We start from the raw sequence: 18,076 nt of genomic DNA on the forward strand, positions 1-18,076 counted from the left end.
TGCACGCACAGTGCGCGCGCGCTCGCTGCGTGATGCCATCACTTTGGTGACATCATCACGCAGGACGGAACGGAGGCAGCGTATGGGGCTGGGAAGCCTCCCGCACCATTCACCTTCCTGCAGGCGAATGGCGCGGGCGGCCTCGCAGCCCCCCCACACTGCTTTTGCCTGCCCCGTAGGACAGGGGGTGGCCAGCTTGCCGGGCGCCCCCTGCCCTGTAGGGCAGGCAAAAGCAGCGCGGGGGGGCTGCGAGGCCGCCCGCGCCATTCGCCTGCCCCACAAGACAGGGGGCGGCCAGCTTGCTGCGCACCCCCTGCCCTGCAGGGCAGGCAAAAGGCAGCGTGGCTACCCGCGCCATTTGCCTGCCCCACAGGACAGGGGGAAGCCGGCCGCCCCCTGTCCTGCGGGGCAGACGAATGGCACAGGTGGCCCCGCAGCCCCCCATGCTGCCTTTTGCCTGCCCTGCAGGACAGGGGGTGTGTGGCAAGCCAGCCGCCCCCATCCTGCGGGGCAGGTGAAAGGCAGTGTGGGGGCTGCGAGGCTGCCTGCGCTGTTGCCTGCGCCCTCTGGCAGCTGGCAGCTGCTTCCGGCACCCCCTCCCTGGTGGTGCCTGGGGCAGACTACCCCCCCTGCCCCCCTCGATCCAGCCCTGCCTCAAGGAGACAACAACTGTCCACAGTGTGTCTGGGAGAGGGAGCCATGGGGTTGCTGGGAGAGCTTTGTGCTGGCTTAAATACCATTGGGATTTCCTGCCCATTCCTTTCTCATTAATTTTGTGCTGGATTGAACAGCCAAAGGGGTTTTACAGCCCTTCCCATCCTCATTCCCTCTTCATTAATTTGGTGCTGGCTTGAACAACCGAGGCTTTACTGCCCTTCCCTCAACATTAATTAGCAGCAGGTGGAGTGGTATTTACCCCCCTCTGCTCGAGTGTTTATTGGGCAGGGGATTTAGGACCTTTACCCTCCCTTCTCTGCCCATTGAGGGTATGAGGGTATGAGGGGCCCTCCTACCCTTACCTGCTGGGCATATTAAAGGCAGGCTGGTGACTGGCTTGTTGCCCCTTCTTCCCTCTTTTCCCACATATTAGTAAGGGCCCCGTTCTGCTGAGGGGCTATTGCCCCCAGTGGGGCCTGGCTTCTGGGTGTTGGTAATTGGGTTAAAAGCCATGGACAAAAGCAGTATAGGATTAACCAATCACTTAGGAATCAAGCAGGAATATTGCGGGAGGTGGGGGTGTGGGGCACTGGTTTGACTGTACTAGGCTGTGGTGGGGATCTTGGGGATTTTTTTTTTGCCTGCTTTATACTGTCCTGACTGGAGATTTTTTAGAAGTTTAATTAAGCCTGATTTTAGGCTTGTCTGGTAAGTTGTGGCTGGGTGGCAGGATTAGGTGCAGAATGACTGGTGAGGATGGTAAGGCATTAATGATGAAGAGAAGTCTTCCTATCCAACTTCTTATCATCTGGTATAGCAAGAGGGATTTGGAGGGGGGTGTCTCTTAATGCTGAAACTTAGCTGGGAGAAAGTAGGTAGAACTTGCAACCATTCAGAGCAGGATTTGTGTGCACTTGTTGAAAGGTGAAGCAGAGCAGCAATAGTTCAGCCATGTTGTTAATCAACGTGGGGATGCCCATATGCAGACAGCATGCATCATAACAGCCTGCCAAACTACATTTAATAAAAGCTAGTTTAATCCAAATTTGTGTCTCGTGTCTTTATTTGGAGTCCAGGGGGAAAGACAACATTATTTTGTTTCTGGTTTTGCTATCAGCATGCCTCATATGTTGGGAAGGAAACACAGATATGAACTACATATCAAAGTTGTGAAATTTGTTGAACAAAAGCTGGACAATGAAGGGCAGAGATATCCAAGATACTCCTTGACTGGGGTGCCATTTGTTCTAGGTATGGCCCTGTTAGTTCCATCATGCTTTACTATAAATGGTGCCCTCTCATCAAAATGTCACCCCTCCACAGGTTCTATTGTCTTGTCTTTGCAGTACAATTCATCTCTTCGGATCATGACAGCAGACTGTCCATTGCTTTAAACTCCAACATGGGAACTAAACAAAGATGTATTTCTTCTTACATGTCCTTTTTCACACATCCTTTAGGTAGGAGTTCTTTTCTCACTCTGCATGATAATGAAGAGAAAAAATCTTTCAATACAGCTTGATGTCTTCAGTTGTGATGACTGGATTGCCCCCCGCCCCGCCTTTCTTTCATTATAAACATCATTTTAAACTCATTAGCCTAAACAATGTCAAGAGATTTTTTTTATCTTTGGTAATTGTGCCAACAGTAATAATTTCTAAGCCTTAAATAATGGCAGTAAAATTGGTTCCTAATGATACCTCATTTGTATTAAAGATGCTGTAGCAGCAACATAGTTTTGACTATTGTTTTGTCTTCACTACTGCTCTGGATTTGGAAATCCAAGTGAATGCACAGAAAATTACAAGCTATTCTGTTTTACTTGCCAGTAGCACCATAATTCTAGAAGCCAAAGAGCATGTGTTCTTTTGAAGGTTGTTTCTGTAGTTAGCTACCTAGCACGGAAATTAATAATATGCATTATATGGAGGGACTTGAGACTCGAAATATAATTAGAACTTGGTCACAAAAAAGTCTTTTGAATATCCTGTGAGTCCTAATGAGAGTGCATATTATTTTTATCCCTTTGATAAGGGAGAGCTGTATCAATATAATGAAACTGATTATTATGATTAGGAACTGATCTATGCATATACTCACAGCAAATTTTCCCCCCTTGGGCCAATGGCCATATAATTTAGTATATCTCCACAAGTAAAATTATTCAGTTAGTTTCCTCATGCCTACCAGTGAACATAATCAACGTGGACAATATAAAGATGAACTCCCTATGTAATTAGTGACTCGCTGAATAAGATATACTAAATGATGTCACCAGAAATAATTCAGTGAGAATTTTTCCATTGGGATGCTGACACAAACACTGATACTTCTATCTTATGCAGAGTTACACCCTTCTAAACACATTGGAAGTCATGAGAATTTGGGAGGGAGGGTGATAATTATATTACTATGCCCAAGGCCAGCCCTTCAACATAACTTACCAGGGTTGCAGCAGGTGGCCATGATGGCAAGAGGGTCAGCAATGGGGCAGGCAATGCATAGCTACTATACATCCTCTGGATCCCCAGATACTACAAATGGGAGGGCCATGTCTCATTTTCCACACAAAGAATTGCATAGGGCACCTAATTTACCTCTCCTCACTCTATACCCATTGAGTTTCCATAGTAGACTGGAGATTTGAACCTGCACTAGTTTTCATGGGATGACTGCTGTTGAACTGTAGCAAGCAGCCACACCTGGGTGAATCATGCAGTCAGATGGTAGCTGCTGCAGGCCTTAGACCCAATGAGTCCTTCCTTAAAGGCCCAAGCAGCCCTGGAAAGGGCCCTGCTTCACACCTTTTACTGACCAAAACCAAGGCATCAACTGGCAATACTGTTGTTGTTGCCTAGCAACAGCTACAGAGGGCATTTATTCATTAAAGCAACAGATAATGCTTTGATATAGGGTTGCCAGGACCCCTTACCTTCTGGCGGGAGGTGAGAGACCTGGTACTTACCTTCGTGACGTCATCACGCAGGGCATGTGCTGCCCCGGGAGTGTTTCCATGCTCCACAGTAGGCTGAATCAGGGAGTGCTGCCGGGGTGACACAATGAACCCTGGAGTGCTCCTGCACTCCACAGTGGGCCAAATCAAGCCCGTTTCAGGCCGAATTGGGCCCATTTCAGCACCCTGGAGACATGTTTCCCTGCCTTTTCCCCCATCGGCCAGGTAAGTGGGGGCAGGGGTGGAGGGTGGGAGTGGGGAATCCCCCCACCCCAGCAGGGGCTGGCAACCCTACTTTGTTGGACAGGATTGTCTCCAGCTCTGTCTCCAGAGAAACAATCAATGACAGTGGGTGTAATGCTGGGCCAATGAGAGTTGGAGTCTGTTGGAGACTGTTAGAGAGAGTTAGAGGAAAGAGAAGGGTTTTGAACACTGCTAAGGAAGGCAGCAGAAAGATAGCTGGCTGTAAATCTGTTCTAATAATTATACCCTTCCATCTTTAACCACAATTTATTTATGAGATTAAAAATCTTTAACTCCAGTGTTCTATCTTGTAAATAAAAGTTCTTTCTTGTTTTTGTTTTAATACTGGCTGGCTTGAAGTTGTTGGCTGAGGGAAAATATCACATACACACAAACCTCAAACACTCTGGTCATGACCAATGGGCCTGTATATCTAAGGTGAATGGCGACAGCCAGGACTTTTTTTCAACTGGAACGTGGTGGAACAGAGTTCCGGCACCTCTTGAAAATGGTCACATGACCATTGGCCCTGCCCCCTGATCTCCAGACAGAGGAGAATTTAGATTGCCCTCCACTCCAGGGGTGCAGAGGGCAATCTAAACTCCCTCTGTCTGGGGATCAGGAGGCGGGGCCACCGGCCATGTGACCATTTTCGCAGAGGGCGATTTAAACTTTAAAAAACTCCTCCCTTGTTCCAGCTGACCCAGAGTGACGTCATTGTGTGGTCCTGAGTTCCACCACTGAGTTCCACCATCTCCTTTCCCAGAAAAAAAGCTCTGGACATATCAAGTAGGCCTTCAACCTTGCAGCCATGGAAAGCTTTCTTTTTAAAACATAGCTGCAAAAAAAGGCAAAACACTGACTACCAGGAATCTGTTTGCTGCTGGGTTCTGTGACCCCTAGTTGCTGCAGCCAGAACTGTACTAAAAAATAAAAGAGGTAAAGAGAAAATTAACAAACCCTCTGAGGAACAATCTTTGCTGGCTCTAAACTATGCTTCCTGGCTAATGTTGTATCTCTTTACACTTGAGCGTTCTTGTGTAAGATGTCATGTGTAGAGAGGCTCTCAGCAGCTCTGCCATTCTCCCAGAGGCTCTACCAGACAGGCAGCTAGTCCCCTATATTTATTTCTCCTCACCCAGCTACTGCCTAGAGCTATTGGGGAAAGGAAACTTTCCCTTACATATGCTGCCGCCAGAGCTTTTTTTCTGGGAAAAGAGGTGGTGGAACTCTCAAGCAGCAAGCCACTTTGGGATTCGAGTATTTAAATGCTTTGGTATGCTCCTTAATGATTCAGGAATTTTTATGGAGCACACTGAACCTCAAAACAGCACTTTTCTTGCCATTTGCAAATGGCAACAAAAGCGTTGCTTTCAAAAGCCAGCCGCTTTTCAGTTGATGGGAGGAGAATCCCCCTCCTGTCAGTGGGAAAAAAAAACCCTGCCAGCTTTGAAAGCAGCAACACTTGGGCTGATCAGGGAGGAAAGGGGCGGGGCCACAAGAGACAGGATTACTTTCAAGAGGTGCCAGAACTCCGTTCCACTGCATTCTGGCTGAAAAAAAGGCCCTGATTATGCTCAGAAACAATGTGATTGCATTATCCAAGAATCTATCATATTAACAAAGGGTGATTTCCCTCAGCCCCAAACATAACACTTTGCATGCTTTGTGATCTCTTTTAATGGTTGTGAATGTGGAATGATGAATGCCTTAGTTCCGGTTTTTATCAAAGCAAACAATATTCTAGCTTAAATATGTGATTATAATTTGTGTTTGTGGTTTTAAAATACATCTTGTTTAGAATGCGAATCTCTCTACATGAGACCTCTTGCACAAGGATGCTCAAGTGAAGGGAAATGTAGTATTAGCCGTGAAGCATAGTTTAGGAAGAGAGCAATGAAGGCTCTGTCAATTTCCTCTCTCTATGGAGCCAGCAAAGATTGCTGCTTAGAGGGTTTGTTAATTTCTTCTTCACCTTCTTGAAGGCTCTGTCAATTTCACCTCGCCTTTGGGGATTCTGCTTGCTCCTAGTTTGTTGCTGGTGGGTGGGGCTTGCACCATATTCTATTTCAATTATTATTCTGTTTTAAGTGACAGAAAGCCAAGTGATTTGTTTTATGATATTTTGATATTTGTTTTAGATGAGAGGGGTTGCCATTAGTCAGCCGCAACTTGACAGAACATTCTTCTTCATATGGGGGGCATATGGAATTTTTGTCCGGGCGGCCCTGGAAGAGGGACCCTGTGGGGTTCTGCCTGGAAATTGGAGGTTAGATAGATGGCATGTGGTGACCAGCCCTTACCTGCCCGGAAATCCCCAAGTCTGTGAAGGGAGGTTTAGGGTTGGTGGCAGGATGTGTAAAAGGCTGGGTCTGCCATAGATGCTTCCATTATTGGGAGCGGGATAACTCTCTAGAGAGGATTTTTTTTTGTAGAGTTCAGATTTTTCTACAAATCTCATTGTTCCAATATCCAGATTTAAGTAGTCACAAATTTGACTACACTGAGAATTAGATATATTGATTGATCATTGAGAATACTGGGACTCTTGTGATTTGAGCCTTTGAACTGTTTGTAGCTTGATGGTGAGGGGCAGTGCCATCAAGCCACAACTGACTTATGGGAACCCTGTAGAGTTTTCAAGGCCAGAAACATTCTGAGGTGGTTTGCTATTGCATGCTTCTGAATCCTTAGTGGCATATAAATACTTAGCGGGCTATATCGCTAAATGACCTAAAACATTTTTTGCCTCTTTTATTTTTTGGTGTAGTTTGGTGTAGTGGTTAAGAGCACGGGACTCTAATCTGAAGAACCAGGTTTGATTCTCCACTTCTCCACTTGAAGCTAGGTGGGTGACTTCGGGTCAGTCACCGCTTCTAGGAACTCTCTCAGCCCCACCCACCTCAAGGGTGATTGTTGTTGTGGGAATAATAATAACATACTTTGTAAACTGCTCGGAGTGGGTGTTAAGTCATCCTGACTTAAATTGAATGTTGTTGTTATTATCATTATCATTATTATATTAGAAGTGCGGACCATCCCTAAATACTGTGATAGTTGCTTGTGTGAAGCCTTTGACCATTTCTAACCTATCTAGTCTAATTAAAATGCTCTATTTTCATCCTGATACACTACGGTAAGCAACTCTTACCTTATACGGGAATGATGGATTCAAGCAGCACTCTGGGCAAAAATCATTTCTTAAAAATACATAGAGAGAAAAGGGGAAATTTTAGAAGAATTGATAGATGTTTTATGCACAGATCGTCTGTGATCAATCTTTTACTATTTACTATGACGCTCACTAAGAAAATATTTTCCATCTACTGCAAACAGCTGAATAAACCATACTTCAGCAAAACAAAAAAATGTGTCAGTTTTGCAATATTCTGCTTCTAAGCACAATTTCAATAATAGATCTAATAAGGTAACTCGTTTTCACTAGTTCATTCTAGCACACATCATTCTGTAATATAAATTTCTCAGTTTCTGCTCTGAAGATGCTGAAACCCAATTACTGATTAGAAGAATCCTCTGTATATGTGATCCTGCCTCTCCCTGAAATTGCACTAGTTTTATTTAAGTTATTCTGTTCTTCCCTGAAATCCTCAAATACTTTGCTTAAGAAGGAACTTCCACATATATTTCTGTTTTTACTTTAGGTAAAATCCAGTTGTTACCCAAATAGCTACCCATGCAGCCCCATGCAGGGGCCAGAACGTTTTGTTCTGAAACTCTGACAGCCAGATCAGGGAAGGCAAAAGGGAGGTCTCTTGGGGGTGGGATTGCTAGGTATCATAGTATTAACATAGGAAGGTGCATAATCTAATGTTTCTCTATCCAAGAATCTCTGCTTATCTCAGCAAAACTATTTTGGGTGTCCCACAAAGTTTTGCAGATTTTTAGAAACGGAACACAAAAAAGAGCTATACGGATTATGGAGACAGATACATGAATTCCACCAAGGAGTCAACAGGTCCAAAGTGTGTGCAAGAGCACTGAATTATTGGCAAAACAGGAATGCAGAGATAGAGCATTGGGTTGGCAGCAACTACCAGCTGTGCCAAGAACTCCAGCCAGTCAATCACAGTGAACCAATGATCATGCATGAGATAGCAGACCTGTCATAGCTGAAAGTAGCTGCTATGAACAACAGGGTAACAACTACTTGGCAGTTGTAGACTAGTTTTCCCAGAGGTCCTTCTGTGGACAGACAAGACTGCTGTGTCTATAGTAGCAAAACTGAAGGCAACATTTGCACACCATGCAATACTGGAAGAAATCATTTGTGACCATGTGCCATTTGCCAGCCAGGCAGTGAAGGAATTTGCTACAAAGTGGGGCATTGCCCTGATCCACTCAAACCCAGGCTGTCTCCAATCTAATGGGCAGGCAGAGAGCACTGTTCAAACTATTAAGGATATGATCTGATGGCAAGATGGTACAGAGCCTTATATTGCTAAATCTGAGGGATCCTCCCATTACTAGGTTGGATTTTGATCCAGCCCAGTTGGCAGTTGCTAATGGGAAGGTTGCTGAGGAGCACGTTACCAGCTATGACTCCTGTCCTGAGGGCCACAGTATCACTGGGTACCAGATTGCAACAACGGCAAAAGTGTCAGAAAGCGCAGTATGACTGAAGCACATCACCAATGAATTTTTTTCAAGAAGGGTAAGGATACAAACAGCCCCAGGTTGGATACTAGCATCAGTACCTGAAAAAAAGAATTGAGCCATGCTCATATGTGATCAAGACTCCTTAAGGCTACAACTACAGAAGAAAAAGAATGTACCTCCAGAGACTGTTCACCCCCTCATAGGCCCCCTGTCACAGCAGCTTAAGTGTCAGTAGATGATGAGACATTTGCCATTTCCACACATGCTGGATAATGCACTTTCAATGCACTTTAGCAATACTTTGGAAGTGGATTTTTTGTTTCACACACAAAAACCCAGTTCCAAATGATCGCTAAAGTGCACTGAAAGTAGATTATCCAATGTGTGTGGAAGCAGCCATTCTGAGGCACCACACCATTAGAAAGAGAACCCTAGCAGGAGCTTTCCCTGCAGTGGCAGAAACAACACATGTAATTAGGCAGACAAGGACAGGGCATGAGGCGATGTTGTTTGCAAAATTCAAGGACTGTGTTATAGGATAGTAGGAAAGACTAATCCCCAACAGTGAGTCAAATACTAGTGGCCTCTGACTCCCAGTTCTGAAGTAGTTGAGACAAGTTGACAGTTAATTGATAAGAAGATGATGTTAGCTTGAAGAAGGGGAAAGTGGTGTATATAAGTGCATATACCATCAAGTGAGCCCTGAAGAGCTAATCTCTCTTTGGCCCTCAGGGTCTGTGTAGAAGGGGCCTCACAAGTCTTGTTCTCTCTCTGTATTGACTGCAGCCTTCTGGTGTGTGTCTTAGTATTCTCCCAGTAAGTAAGTGTGCTCTCCCAGTTGGAAGCAAAAACGAGACTTTTTATTGAAGTGACTAGAGTCTTCTATGTATTACCTACTGAACAGGGCTGAGGGTGATCTGATAGATAAGCTTACCCCTGTCTATCATGCCTCAGTGGTTATTACAGAAATAGACATGAATGGGTCAATAAATAGATGAAACATCTGTCTAAAAACCTGGTTCCTTTTTCACCACTGGTGAGCTGAACCTGCTGGTGTTCATGCATCCCTAGTTCTTAATCAATACTTTTATTATTCTTATTATTGTATGCTGTCATTGTGTCAGTTATTCAGCTGTATGTTGCAAAGCCAAATTATTCAATATAAAGAAAAACATTTTTTTAAAAAAAATTCCAGGGTCCAAAGTAGACATGATGATAACATTTATTTGTTCATTTATCAGCCTCACTTATGTATAGTGGGGAAATGAGGGTGTCTTGCTTTTGGCATCAAAACAGATGAACAGCAGAGGGAAGGAGTACCCATTTTCTCCACTTTACCTTCTGAATCCAAATAGTTTTCTACCAGCCTGGATCACTTCCAGCACTAGACCCAGGGTAAAGAAAAATAGGAGAGAGGTAAGGATGGTTCAGTTCACCCCATCCATGAGGCCCCTTTGGTGGACAGGTAGCGGAAGTACTGTATATCCAGCTCTGCTTCCTTTGCTAGCTATCACTGTGAGTCAGTTTCTCCTTGCCACTACAGTGTGTCCACCAACCCCCCCCCCCCCCCGTTCATGGCAATTTTGTGCATTGACATGGCTCAGTACAATACATTCGGGATAGCTTTAAACTATACAGCAAAGAGATCATCAGGCTGATAGGGCACTTTTGATTCTCTGTCCAGACTTGAGTCTAGCAGATTTGAGACCAGTGGCACCTTAGAGACAAACAAGGTTTTCAGAGTGTAAATTTTCAAGAGTTAGAACTCCCTTCTTCAGACGTGAGTTGGAATGGAGATCCCAGTCAAAGGTACATTGCATTGAACCTTTACATCTGACATCTTCCTCTGCTACATCCCTCCCATCCGTTCAAGCTACATTGCATCTTTATATCCTGATGCCCTCTCTTGTAACACCCCACTCACTTTGGGCTGGAATATAAAGGCTCAAAGATCTCCATTTGTACTTGTGTCTGAAGAAAGGAGCTCTGACTCTCAAAAGCTGAAACTCTGAAAATCTCGTTAGTCTCTAAGGTACCACTGGACTCAAATCCTGCTGTTCTACTGCAGCCCGACATAGCTACCCACCTAAAATTATCCAGAGTCTATTGTGTGCCTCCCAGAATTATATACATCTTCCACTCATTAGTTAGCACTATAAGTGCAGATGCTCTCCATGGCTTGAGCATCATTATATGTACCTTCCTCTCTCTTGTGCACTCTAATATGAGTGTCTTCCTTTCCCAAGGTAACCCATTCACATGAGCAGCTGCTTGCAATGGAGAGCAAAAGCCAAGTTAACATGGAAACAAGCTAGCGAGATGTCTGTTATTGTCAAATTTTCAGGTGGGTAGCCATGTTGGTCTGTGATAGAAAAGCAGAATTTGAGTCCAGAGGCACCTTGGAGACCAACAAGCTAGTGGCAGCCTCCTGTTCTTCTAGGTACCTGATATCAGATTGTTTGACAAGAGCAGCAGGATTTGAGTCCAGTGGCACCTTAGAGACCAACAAGATTTTCACGGTACAAGCTTTTGATGGAGCTTTGCCTCTCCAAACCTTATACCCTGAAAATCCTGCTGATACCAGACACATAGAGGAACAGGATGTTGCTACTACTTTATGAACTCTGTGGAAAAGGTAAGCTATTCCCCCTTTTGACTCACTCATGAGATTGTTTGCAACTGTGAGAATTGCCTCAGCTGAATTGGTGTCGAGCAAGATGGAAGTTCTGTATTGTGTCTTGGAGTGATGGTGCTACATCACATAAAAGCTAAGGATAACTTGTGTTCTCACCTGTTGACAGCATCATCTGATATGCACACATACTCATACTCTGTCGAATATGCAGGATTAGACCTGAGGGGGGAAAACAAAACTTATCAGTGTAACTTTAGGAGCTTCTGTTTTATTTTAAAATATATTTTTAAGAAGAACCAAAAACATAGTATTACTTGAAAACTCTTGGAATAGAAGTTAATTGCTTGAGGGTTCTTTTTAACTGTAGCAGCCGCAAAGTACCAGGTCAGCTTAAGTCCTCAGGGATGCACTTTGCAAGATAGTTGGCTCTGTGAAGCACAGTTAGCTGCAAGGGGTGGTGTTTATCACCACTGGCTAGCCCAAAGCATCCAATCATAAAATTAAACAGATCCATAACCACAGCCAACATAAAGGCTGTGAGATATTCTTCCTTACATTCATAGCACTTGGATACTCTAATTTTAGACAAAAAGTACAGAGCTGCTGCCACACTGTTGCTTTTTTAAAAAAGTTAGAGACTTATCTGGCAGAATGCTAGAAAGAAGCTGCCTTATCTGATGGGAATGATGATTGGATTTTTGTACCTGCTGACATTTGGCAGAAACCTTCTCTCCCCTGCTTTTCATCTATAGCAGCCCCACCATACATTATGGGAAAATGTTTATGCCAGTTAAGTAAACAGCATCTGCTATCTTTATTTGCTTGCTTGGTTTGCTCATGCTGTTTACCTTCTCTGATACTTTGAAGCAGTCACTTGCAAATCAAAAGTCTCATTTTTATACAATACATTGTGGAGGCTTTTAAAACCAGGAAAAGGGAAATGATTTTGGGAAAACCCAGTTTGGGTTATGTACCCAATTATTATTATGTCCTCTTAAATTGAAAGGTATCTGAGACAGAATAAATGCACATGAATCAGCCTTATTTATTTTCACATGTATGGTTTCAAAAGTTTGTCTTTCCTCTGAAGGCTAGGGTGTCATCAAACATGAGGATTCCAACATAACTGTCCACTGTTCCTTTCAGCATCCAGGATCCCTGCAACTGCCCAACCTAAGTTCAGATGCCTTAGAGAAAGCTGAATGAACACCCCTGCTCTTTCTGTTCTGGTTTCTGTTCCAGCTCAAGTTCTTTCCAGGTTTTCTCTTTGTAATTTCCAGGCCACCTGGCCTCCAGCCAACTCCTGTTAATTAATGTTCAGCTGTCAAAAAGCCTTGTCCTGAACAAAGCATTCCCCGTGGAAAATAGCTTACGAATACTAAAACCATCTACGCTAATCTTGAAATTATTTCCAAATCTATCCAAAGAGTCCAACTGACAACATAAATTGTAAAAACATATTACAAAACATTTCTCTATATCAACTAGTCTCCTTCCTGCCTACCATCTCCCATGTCCTTTACATGAAAAAAGCAAGCTAACTATAACAGAAAGCAGTTGCTGATTCACAGTGTTTTAAAACTGCTGTAGAGCAGCTATAAAGCACCCTGCAAGGATGTAACAACTACAGATGGGCACGAACAGCAATACGAACTAAAAAAAGCCACGAACAGCCCAATCAGCTGTTTGCGAACAAGCTGTTCAAGAGGCCCATTCTAAACAAACTCTAAACGAACAGGTGTTCATTGCAAGCCTCGTTCGTTGCTGTTCGGCAAGCCAGACAGTCTGTCACCTGCAATTAATTCCCTTGGCAACCGGAGGCAAGGACTGCCTGAACTCTGTCTGAACTCCTGCTGTTGCAATTTAGCTTGATAGGCAGGTCTTCCTTTCAAGTGTGCAGCTCCAAATTTGTTACAAGGAAGCAAAGAGCAGGGGGGAGGGGGGGTCCCTGCTCTGCTTTTGCTGACAGTGCTCCCAGCTCAATCAATTCCCTTGGCAACTGGAGGGAAGGACTGCCTGAACTCTGTCTGAACTCCTGCTGTTGCAATTTAGCTTGATAGGCAGGTCTTCATTTCAAATTTGTTACAAGGAAGCAAACAGCAGGGGTGAGGGGGGCTCCCAGTGCTGCTTTTGCAGACAGTGAGGGAGAGATAGTTGCTGTTGGGATTTTGAGAGAGAGATAGGGAGAGTGCATTGGAGCTTGAATTTTCTTTGTGTGTGGTGGGATAGGGACCTACCTCTTCAAGTTCCAGGGCTGCTGCCAGGCTCTGGCCAAGCTATTATTTATTACTGGTACCTTTCCTGCTGCCTGCTCAGGTCAGGTTCCTGGGAGTGGTGTGGTAGGGATCTACCCCTTCAGGTTCCAGGGCTGCTGCCAGGCTCTGGGGCCAAGCTATTATTTATTATTGGTACATTTCCTGCCGCCTGCTCAGGTAGGGTTTCTGGGAGTGGTGTGGTAGGGATCTTGATGGCTGGAGAACGGCCTGCTGGCCCCCACAAACAACAAACGAACATGTTCAGGAACAGGTCATGTCTGTCAGTGTTCATTGTTCGTGGATGGCAATGAACAACAAACACCATGTTCAGGGTTTTTTTTTCCTGTTCATGCCCATGTATAGTAACAACTCCCCTGTGCCACTGAAGGTATAAGTTCCATGACCCTGCACGATACATGTCTTCTTCCCCTGAAACTATATTCATATACTGTAATGTACTGGTCGAACTCTAGCTTGCAAGAGAACTCAAGGCTATGCTATCATTGGTTACTAATTATGGATGGCAGCCAATCAGGAGGGCAAGATAAAGACCAATCACTGAGCTGTAAATAAGTTACATTGCATATGGGTTATGCAAATGATAGTATTATAAAATACGTGTTCTCATTGGCTATCAGTATTCTGGGGGCGGAGCTGCTGTATATATATATTGAGGGTTTCTGTTCAGTTTGTGTTGTGTGTGTTATGCTGAATAAAGAGCTGTTGATTTACCTCAAGTCTAAACCCACTATTTAATACTGGCGACGAGGATGGGATCTCTGATTGGGTGTGCAGCCCCAACATCAGAGCGAAATCACTAACAGGGTGCTTAAGTATGCAGCCCCAAGACCTGAACTGAAATATTAAGCTTGGGTAGGCAACCCCAAGAAATAGAGCAAATCGCTTGCCGGCAAGGAATCGTCGCCTCACCCATCTGGCATACACTTACTTTGTCCCAAGGACAGACGTGGCTGCTAAGGGCCACTTGGAGCCGTTTGACCCAACAGCCGAAGACTGGGAATCATACATTACCCAGTTTGAATTCTACCTTGAGGCAAACAAGATTGATGACACAGATCTCGCGAGAGCGACGTTCTTCAGCGTGTGTGGGCGTTCCACATTTGATATAGCGCGGGCACTAGTGGCGCCAGCCCCGCTTCAAACTACAGCATTCGACACGATAAAAAACAGACTCAAAGAACACTTCTCACCACAGCCATCAGAAATAGCCAGCAGGCACGCATTCTACAAGCGCAACCAGGCACAAGGGGAATCCATAGCAGCATTTGTCACAGCCCTCTGACAGGCAGCCCGGCAATGCAATTTTCCTGACCTAGAGATGGCGCTTCAGGACAGGTTAGTGTGTGGGCTGCGGGATGAAAAACTCCAAAGGCAACTGTTCACAAGGAAAGAGCTGACCTTCAAAACAGCACATGATGAGGCCATCGCCGCTGAAGCAGCAGAACAATCCGCAAAGGAGGTCCGGCACACTCCACCACCATCCCGCAGGTCCGAAAAGGTACATCAGGGGTGCGTAGAGGACCTGTCATCATCAGAGGATGACAAGGAAGAGGTACTGCAAACTAAGTTCCACAACAAGAAACGGGGGGGGGCACCAACATTTCAGGGCACCACTTGCGCAAGCTGTAGGGGACCTCACTAGAGGAAGTCATGCCGGTTCCGGGACGCACAATGCCGGAACTGCTGGAAACTGGGACACATCGCTTGTGCCTGTCACTCCGCAAAGAACCAAGTTGGGTCGCCCAAGTCCAGCCACAAGTCAGCGCCGGGCTACAAAAAGGCATCAACCCGTAAGAGCGACTGCCACACAATCACAATACGCCATGCTGATGTAGCCCAGACCAGTGAATCATCGGTGCAAGCATTACAACCTCCAAGCAGCAACAAAATAAAGGTGACAGTGAAGATCCAAAACATGTCCTGTGAGATGGAAGTCGACTCAGGGTCAGCGTTATACATCATCTCTTCGCACACACTACAGATGATACGCTGAAAGTCATCCACATCTCATCTTGAATCAGCAGACATGGTGCTGAAAGACTTCCAAGACCGCCGCGTGCCGATCATGGGCATCGGCACATTCCAAATAAAGTACAAGGACTTTGCTGGCCCACTACGATTAGTGGTAGTTCAAGGCCACCATCCTAGCTTACTCGGCCTCGACTGGTTTCGACCTCTCGGCATTCTAATCGCAGGCGTGCAGCAGCTGTATCGTGAGGAGGTGGCATCAGTAGACAGAGAGTTCCCAGCAGTCTTCGATGGGGCTCTTGGCAATTACACAGGGCCGCCTGTCTCATTTGATCTAAACCCAGCCGTGGCCCCCATCTGCCTGAAGCCTCGCAGGGTTCCATTTGCACTCAAGCCAAAGATAGATGAGGAGCTGGATTGGCTGATTGAACAGGGAATCCTGGAACCAGTTTCTCACACCAAATGGGAAACTCCCATAGTAACACCACTAAAACCCAATGGAGAGGTCAGAATTTGTGCAGACTATAAATGCACAATCAACAAAGCCCTGCAGCAACAAGCCTACCCAGTACTGGTCGTGAGCCATCTCCTGGCATTGCTCCAAGGGGGAAAGATTTTTGCCAAGCTTGATCTGGCCCAGGCTTACCAGCAGCTACCCGTGGACACGGCGACGGCCGAAGCCCAAACTATCGTGACACACTGGGGGGCTTTCAAGGTTAAAAGGCTACAATTCGGTGTCAACGTCGCCCCAGGAATTTTCAAAGGCATCATGGAAGGACTTCTACGCAGGATTCCAGGCATTATTCCATACTTTGATGATGTCCTAATTGCGGGAGAGTCAGAAGGCGCACTAGCAGAGAGGCTTCGCTGTGTCCTTCGCAAACTACAGAACGCCGGCTTGAAGGTTAAGAGAAAAATGCCATTTTGCTGTTGAGAGTGTGGAGTTCCTGGGATTCCTCATTGACGCAGCCGGTATACATCCCACACCAGCAAAGGTATGGGCCATTAAAAGTGTGCCTCCTCCAGGATCAAAGAAGGAACTACAATCCTTCCTGGGCCTATTAAACTTCTACCACGCCTTCTTGCCACATAAGGCGTCAGTCGCAGAGCCCCTGCACCACCTCCTTGATTCCTCCGCCCCCTGGGGGTGGGGCAGAAGAGAAGCCGTGACATTCGAAAAGGTAAAAACACTACTGTCGTCCGAAAGCGTGCTGACATACTTTGATGAGAAAAAAACGATCGTACTCGCCTGCGATGCCTCCCCATATGGTATCGGAGCTGTTCTAAGCCACAGAATGCCTACTGGGTATGAAGCGCCCATCGCCTACTTTTTGAGAACTTTGTTGGCTGTGGAACGGAACTATGCCCAAATAGACAAGGAAGCTCTGGCAATTATAGCTGGAGTAAAAAAGTTTCATGATTACCTCTACGGCCGGAAGTTCCTCATCGCAACCGACCACAAACCGCTCCTAGGATTACTTGCTCCAGACAAGCAAACACCCCAAATCCTTTCGCCCAGAATGCTGCGATGGACAGTGTTCATGTCTGCCTACTCCTACGAATTACAGCACCGCCCAGGCAAAGCAATGGGACATGCCAACGCCCTGAGCAGCCTGCCACTGGCTGACCAGGGGATCGACCCATCTCCAGCTCATCACATCATGCTGCTGGAAGACTTGCCGAGTCCACTGCTCAGAGCCTCCGATGTGGCGTCACATGCTGCTAAAGATCGCACCCTCAGCCGCGTTCTCAACTGGGTGTGGAGGGGGTGGCCATCAGGCCAGCTGGCCAAGCAGTTTCGGCCGTTCTTCATTAGACAGCACGAACTCTCAGTACACAAGGGCTGTCTGCTATGGGGAAATAGAGTTGTAATCCCCAGCAAACTGAGACAACAAGTGCTGGAGGCACTACACAGCGGACATCCGGGCATAGTGCGCATGAAGGCAATGGCGCGCAGCTATGTCTGGTGGCCAGGCATGGATAGGACTATCGAGGAATTGGTCCGCACCTGTCAGCCGTGCCAGGAAACACGCCCAGCTCCAGCACAAGCCCCAGTACATCCTTGGGAGTCAGCAAGAGCACCCTGGTCGAGACTCCACATTGATTTTGCAGGGCCATTTCAGGGACAAACCTTTCTAATAGTTGTGGACTCTTATTCAAAGTGGCTAGAAGTTGTCCCTGTCTCCACAATGACTACTGCTGTGGTCATTAGGGCCCTACGTCAGCTGTTTGCAATGCACGGTTTGGCTGACAAGGTAGTATCGGATAATGGAACACAATTCACATCAGCTGAGTTCCAGCAGTTCCTGGCCAACAACGGCATCAGGCAAGTCACGTCTGCTCCGTTCCACCCTTCCACCAATGGGCATGCAGAACGGATGGTGCGGACAACAACGGAATCAGCAAAGGAGACTGGCAGTCGCGATTGGCTGCGTTCCTGTTGCAGCAACACGTCACACCTCATTCCATGACAGGCCGTAGCCCCGCTGAGCTACTGATGAACAGGAAGCTCACCGTGACTCTTGACAGACTGCACCTCGACCTATCGACCGAGGAAAGGCCCCTGCCAGAAGGAGAGGTAAGAACCTTCCAGCCAGGAGATCTCGTATATGCCCGCGACTACAGCGGATGTCTGCCGTGGGTGCCTGCGTCCGTAGACACTGCAACGGGACCAGTATCGTACGCCGTTGTCGCAACTGATGGCAGGAAACTAAGATGACACGTGGA

The 18,076-nt window shown here is 46.1% G+C and overlaps 1 protein-coding gene across 1 annotated transcript; it reads left to right on the plus strand.

Moving 5' to 3' along the window:
• Positions 1-15,494: 15,494 nt before the first annotated feature.
• On the plus strand, positions 15,495-17,820 carry LOC129327593 (uncharacterized protein K02A2.6-like; the record flags this gene model as incomplete). The annotated part of the gene is made up of 3 exons (XM_054976347.1): positions 15,495-15,943; positions 16,016-16,220; positions 16,789-17,820. Coding segments are annotated over 3 exons (1,686 nt in total), but the record flags the coding sequence as incomplete, so codon positions are not given.
• Positions 17,821-18,076: the final 256 nt, after the last annotated feature.

Source organism: Eublepharis macularius, chromosome 4 (genome assembly GCF_028583425.1).
Source record: "Eublepharis macularius isolate TG4126 chromosome 4, MPM_Emac_v1.0, whole genome shotgun sequence".
Taxonomy (NCBI): Eukaryota; Metazoa; Chordata; class Lepidosauria; order Squamata; family Eublepharidae; genus Eublepharis; species Eublepharis macularius.